We start from the raw sequence: 15,801 nt of genomic DNA, 5'->3' as shown, positions 1-15,801 counted from the left end.
TTATTTTGTAAGAAAACTAACTCCAAACCCTTTATCCTTTGATCACTAAATACCTTTATAAAAGACAAAACTTTCAAACGGATACACGTCTAAGTAGAGAAAACACTTCAGGATACTGGCATAGTGAGCACTTTTGGAGTGTGCCTCCATTCACTCAGGAAACAACATCAACAAATGGCAAATGAGATTTCATCACATTGAAACACTGCAGAGGAAAGGAAAAGATTGACGAGGCACCTGTCTTCTTTGCAAGCTCTGCAACGCATGGGATTAATATCTAGAATATAAAAGGAACTGAAAAAAAAAAAAAGACAAAACCCAACCAACTCAACCCTAAATGAAATGCTAAGCCAAGAAGCAGGTCTTGAGCAATGAATACAGATTACAGAACGTGTTGGCTGCATGGCAGTGACCAGAGCTACCTTCTGACTGGCTGATAAGCATGAAATAAGGTTCAACAACAGTAGCAGTCGGAGATGTGCACACAGAGCTGAATTGAGATTCCCTCACCCCAGTCAGAAGTTAAGGCTTTCTTTAAACCCCAGGAAAACCAGAAAAGTTTTAAAATGTATATCTTCAAGCCTTATAATTAAGTAAATTAAACTCCAGCTAGATTAAAACTTTAATCCACCAAAAGTAAAAAGTTTCACAGATAATAAATATTAGTTCTAGAATAGAAAGAATTAAAATGAAACTCCAAGAAAGGACTTTCTAAGTACACATACACAATAAAAGAAGCTGAGAATTTTAATTACAAAAAGGTCTAAAACTCTATCAGGCAAACAGACAAGAACAGATGCTGGCAAGGATGTAGACAGTACTGGTGGAGATGGAAATAGAGAGACGTGCATGTGGGTGTTTATGCCAGTGCTATTCCTAATAGCTAAGTTATGAAACAGTCTAGGTATCCATTGACAATAGAACATTTTCAGCCATAAAAAAGAATGAAGCTATGTGCAGAATACTAGATATGACCAGAGGTCATCATCTTATGTGAATTGAGTCAGTATCAGAAAGACAAGTTTTATGTATTTTTCCCATAGACTCATAAAATATGTACATAGTATGTGAATGTAGAAACAAAAGTGTCTAAGAAAACAAAGGGGACTGCAGGGAGGGTACAGGACTCAATGGGGAGGGAGAGAGCCAGATGCACTAGCTACAGGTCTCATTGTTGTGACAAAATACCCAACAGAAGAGACTGGAGGAAGAGCTTGTTTGGGTGCACAGTTTCGGTTGAGTGTGTACCATCCTAGCAGAGAATGTGTGGTGGCAGGAACAGGAGGCATCTGGTGTCCACTGCATCTATGGTCAGGAAGCAGGGAGCTGGTGAATGCCTGTCCTCAGCTCTCCTTCTTTTAATCTATCCTGGACCCCAGGCCATAGAGTGACACCGGCCATGTTTAGAGCAGGCCTACTCATTGCAACTAGCCTGGGTTAGATGATTCCTCACAGGTGTGTCCAGAGGTTTGTTTCCATGGTGATCCATAGGAAGGTAAGAAAGATGCTCAAAGAATATTACAGATGTGCACAAGAGAAGTCTTATTTAACCCAGTACAATAAAAAAATTTTAAAAGTTTAAAAATGGTATATTTGAGTTTTTATTACTAAATTAGACTTCAGTTAGATCAAAATTTTATGCAGCAAAACTGAAAATAAAAATTAGCCATGAGAAAAGGCAGTAGAATAGAAAGAACTAAAAGCTAAACTTTAGAAGGGTTTTCTAAGCATATCAAAAGGTATAATATGAAAGAGATTACATTTTTAATTTAAAAAATGATCTAAAACTATGTCTGTCACAAAGTCCTGTATACAGAATATAGAACTCACACAGGATGAACAAGTATATGCATATGAATTTAAAATACATTCATAGTTATCCCTCCCAAGAAAGAAATCTTTAGGTGCAGACAATATCACTGTAGAAGTCTACCTAACATTTAAAGAAAGAATACTAGCAATTCTCTATCATGTCCATAACATACAGGAGGGATGGTGAGGTGACTTGTCAGATAAAGGTGCTTGCCACCAAGCCTGATGCCTGAATTCAATCCCCAAACCCCACATGGTAGAAGGAAAGAACTGACTTTGGAGGCTGGGCTCTGACTTCCATGGGCACACCATGGTGCATGAATACCCATCCTTACTACCTTCACATGTACTCATGAAAATAAATTTTAGGATGTAATAAATAAAAAACATACAAGGGGCTTTTATCCCCTTCCTATTCCAGAGCCTGCCACATCCAATGCCAGCCTTATCCCTGAGACATGATGGTGAAGGTAGGAGTGGGCAGATTTGGCCATATTGAGCACATATAAGTCTGCCTTCAACTCTGATGAAGTGAATACTGACACCAGTGATACCTTCATTGACCTTAGCTACATAGTATTCCTTCGTGTTCCAGTATTACTCTACCCCACAGCAAGTTGCATGGTACAGTCAGATCTGAGAAAAAGAAACTAGTCATCAATGGGAGGGCATCTCTTACCTTCTAGGAGTGAGGTCCTGCCAACATCAAGTGGGGTGATGTTGGTGCCAGGTGTGTTGTGGATTCTACCAATGTCTTCATCAGGATGGAAAAGGCTGGGTCCATTTGAAGGGTGGAGCCAAAAGGGCGATTACCTTTGGCACTTCTGTTGATGCCCCCATGTCTGTGATGGGTTTGCACCATAAGACAACTCAAATATGACAGCTCACTCATGGTTATCAGCAGTGCCTATTCTTCTGTCATTTGTCTAGCCCTGACCTGGCCAACACCATCCTATGACAACTTTGGTGTAATTGATGGGCTCTTAACTACAGTTCATGACTTCACTACCACCAGGAAAATAGTAAAAGGCCCCTCTGGGAAACTGTGGCATGATAGCTATGGGGCTGGCTAAAACATCATTCCTGTATCTGTCAAAGCTGTGAGCAGTGTTATTGAAGAGCTAAGGGGAAGGTCATTGCATTCTCCTGCATTTTTACCCTCAGTGTGTCTGCCATGGATCTGACATTCCAACTAAAAATGCCAAATATGATAAGAACACACCACAGCAGGCACTATGCCCAAGAGTAGTTGACTAATACAAAATATACTCCATGGTTTTTTGTGTATGCTTTGTGGTTTGTTTGAATAATTTTGTCTTACTTTTTTTCCATTTTATTAGTGTCTTGTTTGAAGAGAGAGCGAGAGAGTGCACAGGCTTTCAGGCTCATTCAATAGTCAACTTCTAGTCAATACACAGTTCTAATTTGGAAGTCCTGTGGGTAGAGAGATGGGGAGGAGAGGAGTACCTGGGAGGAGTTGGGAGAGTGGAAACTATGATAAAATGTATTGTATGAAAATAGATAGTTAGATAGATAGATAGATAGATAGATAGATAGATAGATAGATAGATAAGAGGGTGGTGAAGCTGCCATTGGAGGGTGCCTGCATTAGTCAGGGCTTCTAACCATCACAGCCCCCAAAAAGGCATCCTGAACTTTACTGAAAACCAGACTGTCTCCTGAAATTTTTAACAGCAAAACACCCATTTTTCTGCCTTTAACTTTGGGATTGCCATTGGCTTCAAGGGGCTCTTTGTCCAACTCCTTTTCTGACATAAAAATGGATGACCTCACAATCTGCATGGTCAGCTCACCAAGGAGAAAGAAGCCATTGTACCACCACCTGAGAAAGAACTTGAGAGGAAGAGAGAGGTCACTAGCTTCTGAGGAGACCCTGACGCATCTCGACCCCTAACACACTGAGTATCTTCCTCATGGTCTCCACCCTAGAGTCTTAGAAAAAAAAAGTGGGGGGAGAACTTTAGGGAACCTTACTCTTAATTACATCAATTAAATTCACTGCAACAAGCTTCCCTCCAATACACACATACAAAAACAAACAAATAAGCAAAAACCATAAGAGACAAGAATACTTCCTAATTTTATGTCAGTATCATAAAGACATTACAAGAAAAGCACCACAAATCAGCACTTTCAGCTATGTAGATATAAAACACTCTTCATGAGATACATAGCAAATAAATACTATACAATAAACAATGCAGAGTTTCTCCTGAAACGTTCAGAGGAAAGTTTTCAGGCTCATTCAATAGTCAACTTCTAGTCAATACACCATACTAAGAGTAAAGATGAAAACATATAATTTGTATCAATTTCTTCAGAAAAAAATTATACAAAATTTAATACCCACTTATGCATGATAAAAGGAACAATTTCCTTAATCCACAAAAAGGTATGTATGAAAAACCCTACAGTGAAAATCCTGCTTAATGATAAAAGACTCTTAATACCTTAAAATCAATCAGCAAGGCAAGGTCCTTTTTTTTCTATCCATAATTTTTTATTCACTTTATATCCTAATCCCAGCCCTCCTCCTCTCCTCCCATTCCCACCCCCACAAGCCCCTCCCACCATTAGCCCCTCACATTCTCCTTAGAGAAGGAGGAGCCCCTCTTAGGTACCATCCCACCCTAGAACATCCCCTCCCACCCAGTTTCCTCCTTCCATCCACCTCCACAGATGCCGCAGACCCTCTGGGCCCCTGTGTCTGTGTAAAAACGGGTCTCTAGAGTAGGTGGGCAAAGCTTAGGGTGAAGTGACAAACAGAGACACACACACAAGAGAGGTGTTGAATCTGAATGTAATTTTCTGGTTGAGCCTCAGACTTATATAATACAGAGTAACAGAATAAGGCACATTGAAGTTTTCCAGGTGCAAGAGGAGTGACTTCAAAAGGAACCAGATAAATGTTTACTCTAGAGATTATCACCTTGCTTCGGATCAGCCCTGTGCCAGGCAAGCGTTTCACACTTTATTGTTAATAGCACCAGGGGGTTTTAACTCTTTGACAGGCCTCAAGAATAATGTAGTGTCAATGACCCCGAAATTCTCTAGGCCTTGTTAATTCTTATCTAGTTTGGAGAATTCCCATTATCAGGATAGTATATCAACTTGCTCTTGGCATGGAATGTAGTTTGTAGTAAATATTTCTATCTCAGTGAGGCTTTTAGTCTCTTTCTGCAGACAACTGAGTTAATGGCTGTGATTTATTGTTTTATTGTAGTGCTTAATTAGTTACTGAATAGGTTAAGCTCCTTGCTGCTATCTGGGATCTTGGAACACTGGGAGAGGCTTTAGCTAATTCAGAATACAATCTTAAAAGGCATTTCTTTCTTTCTTTCTTTCTTTCTTTCTTTCTTTCTTTCTTTCTTTCTTTCTTTCTTTTCTTATTGTAAAGGCATTTACAATAAATAGAGAGCACGTGGATCCATACACTAGACTAACTCGGGAGTGGAAAATTAATTTTATGGGTTAGGGGAAACGCCAAACTCCAGGAGGAAGTTTCCTTGAAACTCTTTTCCTCGTGGGCAGCTTCCAGGCTTTCGCCTGTCAAACTGACCCAACTGGAGATCTGGCTTTCATCAGACTCCAGGAGGAGAGCTTCCTTGAAACTCTTTTTCTCGTGAACAGCTTTTAGGCATCTCTGCCTGACAGGCCGACTCCACTGGAGTGCCGTGGCACGAAGACAAATGGATGGAATTAGAAAATACCATCCTGAGTGAAATAGCCTAGACCTTAAAGGATATGCTTGGTACATACTCACTGATAAGTACAGGATAACTGTCTTATAATCATCAGACCTAAAGAACCCAAATAACAAGGAGGGCCCAAAGGAGGATGGTTGAATTTTTCTCAAAAGGGGAAACAAAATAGATACCCGTGGTAGATTCCTTAACTTGAGCCTGACTGGTTTAAAGAAAGACAAGAGGGATGACTGGCTGACAACTGTTGTGTAAGCATGTTCTGATCCAGATTTGAATTGGTGAGCCAGTCCATCAGCAGGTGGCTTTACTGGCCAGAGGGGGGAAAAAACCCACAAGGCATTTGTCGGAGGCAGCATCTCCATTTGTAACACAAATGTGTGGCCTGGAATTCCTAACATAGTCCAGGCTGGCCTCAAACTCATGACAATGTGTCCTGCCTCAGCCTATGAAGTGATAGACTTACAGGAGTCAGCTACTATCATCTGGCTGGAACCGTACATTCTTAAAGGGTAAAACTTGCCAAATCATACCTCTGAATACATACATCTATAATTATGTATGTATATTCAATATATAAAAATACATCTAATGTGTGTTAAACACATAAAATTTCTATCAGAGTTTTAGCTAAAAGTATAGCCTTTCCGTGCTCCTGGAAGTCTAATATGATAATTATTTTGACCTTTAGGATAACAGGACTATTTGGACAGAGGCCTTTCCCTCTACTTGAAATGCATGCATGCATTCCATCTTGAGAAAACCATCCGATTCTATCCAGTCCTACCTTGGACCTTTTGAGGATCTTTGTGGAGCCTGGGAGAGGAGCAGACATAGACTATATGCATGAAGATGCTAGTGGAGCCCAAACTGATAATAAACATTTGTGAAGGCTTGAAGTTTGCTTTAAATCATTCTTTCCATTTTTTTAGATGCGGTTGAGATATATTTTATAAGAAGCATTAGTACATACCAAACTCTGGGCTCAGAAGACTATGAAACGCTTACCGCCATTGAAGACTTTTGTACGTGGCTCATCCAAAATGGTGAAAAACAGGTACATGTTATGAACGCTTAAACATGGTTCCTCATTTGTTTATTAGCTATAGATGGCCTGTTTTTATTTCACAGTTCAGAAACAAGAGTTCACAGAAGTCTCAGATTAAACTGCGGAGAACACATGAGACTGCTGTTGCTTATGATATCAATAAAGAATTTGCTTTTATCCTTATACATGAAGCCCTTTAAATCCAGAGCACTTTAAGCTCAGTGTCGAGGTTTGGTCTGTTGCTATGAACTGTGATGCTAAATTCTCTATCCCAAGGTCTAGTTGCCTCAAGAAGAGTGAATTCTCACATATGCCCGCTTTTATTGTGCAAACCTTGCTCCTTAATTTTAAACTATTGGTTGATTAAAGATGCCTACAGCCTGTAGCTGAGCAGGAGAGTAGGCAGGGCTTTGGTTTTCAGGGCTGGAAGTCTGAAGCAGAGAGCACTAGAATAGGAGGAGGGAAGAAGGAGCCATGGGGTAGGTGGATCATGAGAGCACATGGCCATGAGGGCCAGCCCGTGGAGTAAGAGTGGCCCAGGCAGAACATGGCAAGTGATATTTTGGGATTATTGACAGGGAAATAGACAAAATAGCACAGAGGGTTGATATCTGCCCATCTCTAATGCTTTAAGGTTTATTATAAATATAAAGGTTTTATGTCTTTTATTTGGGAAGTAAATGATGTAAGGTGGGGTAGAAACCGACAAATAATTTTTACCACAACAGCTCAGACCTTGGTAAACTTACTAATTTGAGGCAGAACTACCCCCTACCTTTGGCTCACTTGCTCTCTCTCTCTCTCTCTCTCTCTCTCTTTCTTCTTTCTTTCTTCCTTTCTTCCTTTCTTTCTTTCTTCCTCCTCTCTTTCTTTCTTTCTTCCTTTCTTTCTTTCTTTCCTTCTCTTCTTTTCTTTTCTTTTCTTTTCTTTTCTTCCTTTCTTTTTTTTTTTTTTTTGAGACAGGGTTTCTCTGTGTAGCCCTGGCTGTCCTGAAACTCACTCTGTAGACCAGGCCGGCCTCGAACTCAGAAATCCGCCTGCCTCTGCCTCCCAAGTGCTGGGATTAAAGGTGTGCGCCACCACGCCCGGCTCAGTTTCTTTTTCTTTTTCTTTTTTTTTTCATGATGGTATTTTCCTTTCAGTCTGACCTTCATCTCTTACTTGCCAGAATTTTGTCTTCACATTTAAAATGTTATGTAAAACTCTTTAGAGGCTATCTTACCTATGATTTCTATTGCTGTGGAGGAACACCAAGGCCAGAAACAACTTTGGGGAGAAAGGGTTTATTTCAGCTTATATTTCCACACCACAGCCCATCACTGAGGGAGGTTAGTGCAGAAACCTAAGTGAGCCAGGAACCTGAAGCAGGAAGTGAAGCAGAGGCCATGGAGGAGTGCAGCCCCTCCCGGCTTGCTCAGCCTATGTTCTTATGGCACCCAAGACCAGCAGGCCAGGGGTGGCACTACCCACAACAGTATGGGGTCTCTCACAGTAACCCCTATTAAAATGACCTATAGCCTATAGATATATTTTCTCAATTGAGGTTCCCTCCTCTCTACCTTGTATCAAATTGACATAAAAACCAGCCAGTGCGTATACTGATATTTTGACTTAGTGATCCCATTAGTTTGAGTCATTGCTTAACAAATTATGACCTGAGCTTTATGTATTTAAACACAGCATTGACATTTGTGTGTTAGGAGATGCTCTACCACTTTGAGCTGACCAAACCAACCGTGTGCTTCCTCAGGCATGTGGATTTGACATGGTCTCATTGGCCATATGACAACTAGTTTAAAAGTAAATTTTAAGCATATAGTTAAAATGTATTTCCTTTCATTAATAAAAGCCTCTTTTATGCCACATAGAAGTACTTTTACGCCAGGTGTACAAAAGTACGCCTTTTAGTGGTGGCACACACCTTTAATCCCAGCACTTGGGAGGCAGAGGCAGGCAGATTTCTGAGTTCGAGGCCAGCCTGGTCTACAAAGTGAGTTCCAGGACAGCCAGGGCTATACAGAGAAACTCTGTCTCGAAAAACCAAAAAAAAAAAAAAAAAAAAAGTACTTTTACAACTTGTGAGATCTTTATCAACTAGTATTTGTAGAAATGAAAGAAATGATGATTTATGACATTTTCTAAAGGCTCAAAAGGTTGTTTAATCTCACTGCCATAGAATAATCACAGGTCTGTAATTTTACTTTTAAAGATGAGCTTTTCAGTCTTTTATAGTTTATTCTTTTTATATGATGACACAAAGAACATCATGACCTTATTTATAATAAAATTACAAAAGTGGTAGTCCACAGGCCTCCTCTTCTAAAACCAGGTGCTTTCTAGAGTAACATGCTCTTGGGAAAAGACAAGAAGAGGAGTTGAGTCCCAGTGATTCCCAGTTCATTATAAAGCAGAACTTTGAAATGATCGCTTTGCCTTTTAGGAAAAAGCACTGTGGGAGCAGGAATTGGGGTCTGCTTTGTTCACTGCTGTGCACCCAGTGTGTGAAATTGAGCACATAGTAGATGCTCAATAACTATTTCATAAAGTTACTTAATTTTATTACACATTTGTCGCTTTAAAAGGACTTCTTTACTCTCCCCAAGTTTGATATGAGTTCTAGGCTCATTGTAGAGTACCAGAACAGAAATGCATATGACTTGGTCATGCCTTCCACAGAGTGGGAGAGGAGATTGCTGCTAACTAGTAAAGGCTACATATAACCCACCCATGCTAATGTCATACTCTGAGAGGGAAAACTGAAAGTCATAGAGTAGGAAGAAGACACAAATGCCCACTCTCAAGGCCACACGTCCTTTTAACTTTTTACTAAAAGTACCAGCCAAAGTGAGTAGGACAGAAAAAAACAAAACAATATTCAAATTATAAAGTAGGCTGAGTTATCTCTTCAGAGTGAAAAAATGTTACATGAAAGTCCTAAAGATCTCTCCCTCTACACACACACAGACACACACACACGCACACGTGCGCACGCAACACATGCTTAAAACTAATAATTTCAACCAATTTAATTTAAAAGGTAAATACAAAAATGTTTTGTATCTGTACACAATTAATGAAAAATCTAAAAAGTAAGGAAATAATTGAAAATATACCCATTGCATGGGTATAAATAAGACAGCATACTTAGAAACAAATTTAGCCAGGTAGGTAAAATATTTTTGAATACTGAGAAAACAGAGATATCTTTTAACTATATTTATGCTCGTCTGTTCTGAAAAATATAAGGATATAGAGTTTTGAGATCCCTGAATTGTTGGCGTTGTTTCCTGAAAAACTGTGACATCCTTAAATACTATTCAACAACCCCACCCCTAAGGCTCAGGGAATATTGTAGGAGAGGAAATAGAAAGCTTGGGAGAGCCAGAGGACCAGGAGGACTTTTGTGAGATGGGTTTCTCTGGACAGAACCTGTGAGCTGCACTCATGAACTCTCAACAATAAAACCTGTAAGACCAGACCTGTCCACATACCAACGGAGCAAACATTCACAAAGTGTGGCTCCTGCACGAAGAGCGTCAAGGCAGCCAGTGGCTGGTGAAGAAGGGAAAATCAAGTTTTCTTCAGGCATGCCCCCCCCCCAATATGTTGTCAAGCCTGCATGGTGAGGCTCTAAACCCGTCTACATATGGACTAGGTCATGGACTTGAGAGGGAGATGTGGGGGTGGGCGCTACATGAAAGAAGTTGGAGAGAAGAAAATAAAGGGTAGAAATAAGGGAAATGCAGCAGACTCATGTATGAAGTCCTCAAAACTATTGAAATATGAAAGCTATGTTTTAAAGTGGAAACTTAAGGGTTCTTTGGAAAGTCGGCTGGATGGTGTTTTGCTGGGACAAATGAGTGAAGGAACGTTTCCTTAAAGTGGACACAGGTGTGAAAGGCTAAGGCAGACTTGCAAAGGGATGTTTTGCTGAAAGAGACTCAGGAGAGAGGATGTTCTGCTAAAGCAAACATGAGAAAGGACACATGATGAAAGATTCTTTGATAACAACATGCATATATTGGTCCAATTTATATTGCATAGTTGAGCTGCATTTCACAGGATTCCATGGAGAAAATAACAATCAGAAAACTTCTGGTGGTGTGCTTCAGTTTCTTGCCAGTTCCAAAGACTCTGGCTGACGGGATGCATGTGCTGAGGCAAAGCACGTGGAGGACACGTGATGTTTGGAAGGTACAAATAGGACTCCACAGAGTGACGGAGACAGAGCTTGGCTTGCTGGTACAGCTAACTGTGCAACGCTTTTGTGGGTCTCCCGTCTTTGCTGATCTTTGATTCCCTGAGAGAGGCACAGCTGAGATCTATTCCAGGTGTTCCTTTTGGTCCCTCCTGATGACTCAAGCCAAGGCTGAGGCCTGGCTGTCTCTGCTAGGTCACCACTGTTGCTGACCCAACTTTACCAAACTGGACTGCTGGTGTATCCGTGAAAAGTTTGCAAGTGGATCGAGCTGCTGCTGCCAACCTGTGAGCTGAACTGCTGATTTCCAGACAACACAGACAGGAGTTGCTCCAAAGAACCTTTTAAACAGGTCCACTTCACCACCCACTCCCTGTATCCTTTCTTTTCTACTACCTCTGGTGAGTAGTGGGCTACAAGGGAGCTTAAAATGTTTAAGAACCATAATTCAAAATAAGGGCTGAAAAATTAAAGTTACTGTTTTGTTCCATTGGGCACATAAAAGATGATTATCATTTCAATTAGTTCAATTTAGTTCTAAGGAAATTACCTGTTTATATATTCAAAATGTGTGATTAAGCAATGCCATACACAATTCATGAAGAGTACAGCAATAACTGACTCTCTTCACTCTCTGTGAATAAAGTACATTGATGTATGGGAACACCAAAGGCCGTGGATAACTAAAGCCATTCAAAGCAAAAAGAACACAGCTGGAACCCTCACATTGTGTGACTCCAGACTGGACTATAGAGTCATGATGATAGGTACCACGGTATTAGTACAAAAACAGACCCATAGATCAATGGAACATGACAGAAGACCCAGAGACCAACCCACAACACCTAATCTTGACAAAGGTACCAAAATCACGCACTAGAAAAAATGATGGCCTCACCAACAAGTAGTGCTGGCAAAACTGGACATCATCTGCAGAAAAACAATTCTACATTTCTCACCCTGAAGAAAAACCTACGTGAGTTGTGTATGGTGTAAACTCAATCAAAGGCCATAATTGAAAACCAGAAAACCAGAAATGCAGAGACTGCTAATGAAAAACAAAACAAACAAGAAACAAACAAAAACCTTGAAGACATAGGCATAGCACCTCTCTAGCACAGAAAAGTGCCCCAAGGATCCACAGAGCAAATTCTATGAGATTTAAAAGCTTCCTCATAGAGAAAAAAGCTAGCAGCACAGTGGCCACACAGCAAAGCGTGACAGTTACTTCCGGTGAGGGGTGGATGTTTAGAATAGGTAAAGAAAGGCAAACCTTAGACACCAAAGAGGAGGGGGAAAGAAAACCACACAATGGCCTGAAAAGGACAGTTCTCAAAAGAAGCAATACAGATGCCTAATAAATGTTTTAAAAAATGTCTAACATCTGTATCCATCGGAGAAATGCAAATTAAAGCCATCTCATGGGGGAGGGGGCAGGAAATAGGACCACAGAGACAGAAAACTGGGTGTCAGCAAGATCTTCAGCATTTTAAAGACACACAAGGTCGTGGGAGACAATGCACCATGGTGTTTATTTTCTGTGTTTCTGGGTCTCTTCACTGTCTCTGCCTCTTGTCCAGAGGTTCTTGCCTATAACAAACAATTACAGGGCTGTGGTCTGGTAAGGCTATAGATCAGGCACACTCTCATAGATAGCTTGTACCAGCCCCTGTGCTCAGTCTCCAGGATCAAACCCAACCCCAAATAAACATAAAAAATTTAAAAAATAAAAAATAAGGTGCCAGGCAGTGATGGCAGATGTCTTTAATCCTAGCACTTGGAAGGCAGAGGCAGGAGGATCTCTGAGTTTGAGGCCAGCTTGGTCTACAGAGTGAGTTCTGGGACAAGGAAGGCTACACAGAAAAACCCTGTCTCAAAACACCAACTCACCTGAGTAAGAATGGCTGACACCAGGAAGACAAAGGGCAGCAAATGCTGAAAGTGATGAGTTGGAGAGGAGCCATTGTCTACTGTGGGTGGAAATTAGTGAAGAGGCCTCTCACAAAAGTAACAAACCGTTGTGTAACTCGGCTACTCCACTTCTGGGCACACACGCAGAGGCTCTCTGTCCTGCCACAGAGACGCTTGCGCACCCACGTTTATTGGTTTTGTTTGATTTTTTTACCATAGCAATCAGCCTGGCTGCCCATCCAGCGAGGACTGGATCAAGGGCTTCTGGTACTTAAGTGCAGGGAGATTTAATTAGCCTGCAAAGAAAGATGTTTCAGGAAGAGATGGAACAGGGGCAGGGGTCCTCAACCTGGGGGTCGTAACTCCCTTGGGGGCTGAATGGCAGTTTCATAGGGGTTGCCTAGAACCACCGGAAAGCACAGATACTTACGTTAATATCCCAACAGTAGCAAAATTACAGTCATGAAGTAGCAATGAGATAACTTTATGGTTGGGGGAGGGGAGGTCACCACAACATGAAAAACTGAGTTAAAAGATGGAAGCATTAGGAAGGCTGAGAGCTGCTATAGTAGGAAGTAGCCCAGGCTCAGGACAAACACCAAGTGTTCCTTTTCATATGAGGAGCCTATCTTCTGTTACACGTGCGTATTCGGGCTGAGCTTGGCGGCAAAGCCTTTCATCCCAGCACCGAGAGGTAGAGGCAAGCAGAGCTCTCTGAAGCTAGCCTGGCCTACATAACAAGTTTCAGGCCGGTCAGAGACACATGATGAAACATGATGAGACCCAGCTTCAAAAGGAAAAAAAGAACGTGTATCCAGGTATCCAGGCGGAGTAAATGTGAATAACATAGAGGAACCGGGAAAGGGAGCATGGATGCCGGGGCTGGGCGCAACGAAGGAAGGGGTAGGGAAGACAACAGAACTCTCTGCATGGGAGAATTCTGGGGAGTAAGGGACAGCTGAATGGACAGCAGGTGTGTTCGCGTCCAGTGTATGTGCAGAGTTAATCTAAGTAAAAGAGGTATACAAATCTCATATGGAAGCCTGCTGCTTCATAAGCTAACATGAAAAATAAATTATATATCTTTATAGAAGACGATATATTGGAAGGCACATGAAGGTACTTGGTACGGTGAATGGTTAATGGTGATTTGTGCTGAATGTTTTTGCCTTGGAGTAAGTAGATCAGAAGGAGCATTGTATCAGAAAGATGAGTGGCCTGGATTTTAAAATAGGCCAATGCTATCAAACAGAAAGGGGATAGGGGAGGAACTGTTATGAAGAAGAAAGAATTACAAAGCCCAAAATGCAAAATATGATGCTTTCAAAACTGTAAATAGTATTGTTGAAACAACTGGAAAATGTACATGTTAGGTTAATGGTATTGTATCCATGTATCGAGAGTGACAATAGCATCGCTATAGCCTTGCTCTGAGAAGACATGGGTTTCGGTATTTAGCAGTATAGTTTCCTTATGCTTATATCTTACTTTCAATAAAAATGCATATGTTCTCTCTCTCTCTCTCTCTATATATATATATATAGATAGATAGATAGATAGATATAGATATATAAAAAACTGAATAGAACAATAAAATAAATGTGGAGAAATAGTAATCTCATGTGAATCTAGGTGAAAGCTTTGAGTGTTGAGTCGGCTAGTCTCTGGCTTTTCTGAAAGTTTGAAATGTGGAAGAAAGGAGCTGGAGAGATGACTCAGCAGTTAAGAGCACTGATTGCTCTTCCAGAGGTCCCAAGTTCGATTCCCAAAAACCACATGGTGGCTCACAACAATCTGTAATCTGATGTGATACCCTCTTCTAGTGTGTGTCTGAAGATAGCTACAGTGTACTCATATACATAAAATAAATAAATAATTCTTTAAAAAATGAATCTGTAAAAAAAAGGAGAAAAGAAAAGAAAAGAAAAAAGAAAAGAGGGAGAAAGAAAAAAAAATCAGGGCTTATGATGTGGACTCCCTACTCTGTGGGCAACGCTATCTTGAGAAAGAGCTTAGCTGTTATCCAGGCCTCCTCCATTGTCTGTAAAGTAAGTACAGTGGCAATTCCTATCCCACAGAACAGTGTGATGATTAAATGATACTCTATGCATGAATTAACTGGCATGTTATCCACTGGGAACATTCATTCATAGTACAATGGAGTACTTGGGTGAGTCACTGTTGACTGACTGCTTCTGACTGACTGCGTCATTGTTTGGTGAGACCACACTGTCACACTGTCCATAACCGTTGGCTTGATTTTTATTTTCCATGTTTATCCCCTAGGAGGCTTACAGACTTCTAAAGTCTACCCTGAATTCTGGCAACTTTGGGGACTGCGGCAAAAAGGTAGCTGAAACCTTTTATAACATGGGCAGCATCTGTTTCGCCAAGGGAGAACTCGAAGAAGCAATTGAGCTACTGAGCAAGGTGAGCCAAGAAAGGCGAGCTCTGCTTAACTTCATCACAGTTCCTTCATGGGATTATATAAGCAGACTGTGGAGAGTGCTGGGTGTGTGCATGTATGTATGTGTATTAGTCAGGGTTCTCTAGAGGAACAGGACTGAGAGAATAAATGTGGACGCACGCATGCACACACACACACATAAGGATTTATTAGAATGTCTTACACCCCCCCAGCTAATTACAGCATAGTGGCTATGACTGTAAAGTCCAAGAATCCAGCAGTTGCTCAGTCCACAAGGCTGTATGTCTCATTTGGTTTTGGTTTATGCTGGAATCCTGAAGGAGTAGGCTCTAAAGCTAGCTAGGGAAGAAGTGGAGTTGCCATTGAGAGCAAAGGCAAACATGATTTCCACCTCAAAGACCTAGATTAAAGGTGGGTTTACCACTTCAAATGATTTGATTTAAGAAAGGAAGGAGGGGTATACAGCTGCCTAGGTTTTAGTTAATTCTAGGATGACAAAGAAGAGCCATCAAAGTATTTTTTTTTCCCTTCCTTTCTAAGATATATTACTAGTTAGTATACCAACAGAACAAAAGGCTAAAGACTCAGTGAGCTGCCGGTCAGTGGTGGTGCATGCCTTTAATCCCAGCACTTGGGAGGCAGAAGCAGGAGGATTTCTGAGTTCAAGGCCAGCCTGGTCTAC

General features: G+C 41.0%; 1 protein-coding gene across 4 annotated transcripts in view; it reads left to right on the top strand.

Moving 5' to 3' along the window:
- Window positions 1–15,801, top strand: part of Ttc23l (tetratricopeptide repeat domain 23 like) — a 59,918-nt gene that overhangs the window by 29,435 nt on the left and 14,682 nt on the right. For all 4 annotated transcript variants that reach the window (XM_021183481.2, XM_021183482.1, XM_021183484.1 and 1 more), the window contains 2 exons: window positions 6,467–6,591; window positions 14,978–15,121. In XM_021183481.2, coding sequence (XP_021039140.1) covers window positions 6,467–6,591; window positions 14,978–15,121 — 269 coding nt within the window. The remainder of the gene's footprint in view (window positions 1–6,466; window positions 6,592–14,977; window positions 15,122–15,801) is intronic.

Source organism: Mus caroli, chromosome 15, assembly GCF_900094665.2.
Source record: "Mus caroli chromosome 15, CAROLI_EIJ_v1.1, whole genome shotgun sequence".
NCBI lineage: Eukaryota > Metazoa > Chordata > Mammalia > Rodentia > Muridae > Mus > Mus caroli.
Note: the sequence above shows the minus strand (reverse complement) of the source record. Positions and strands in the feature narration are given on the sequence as shown.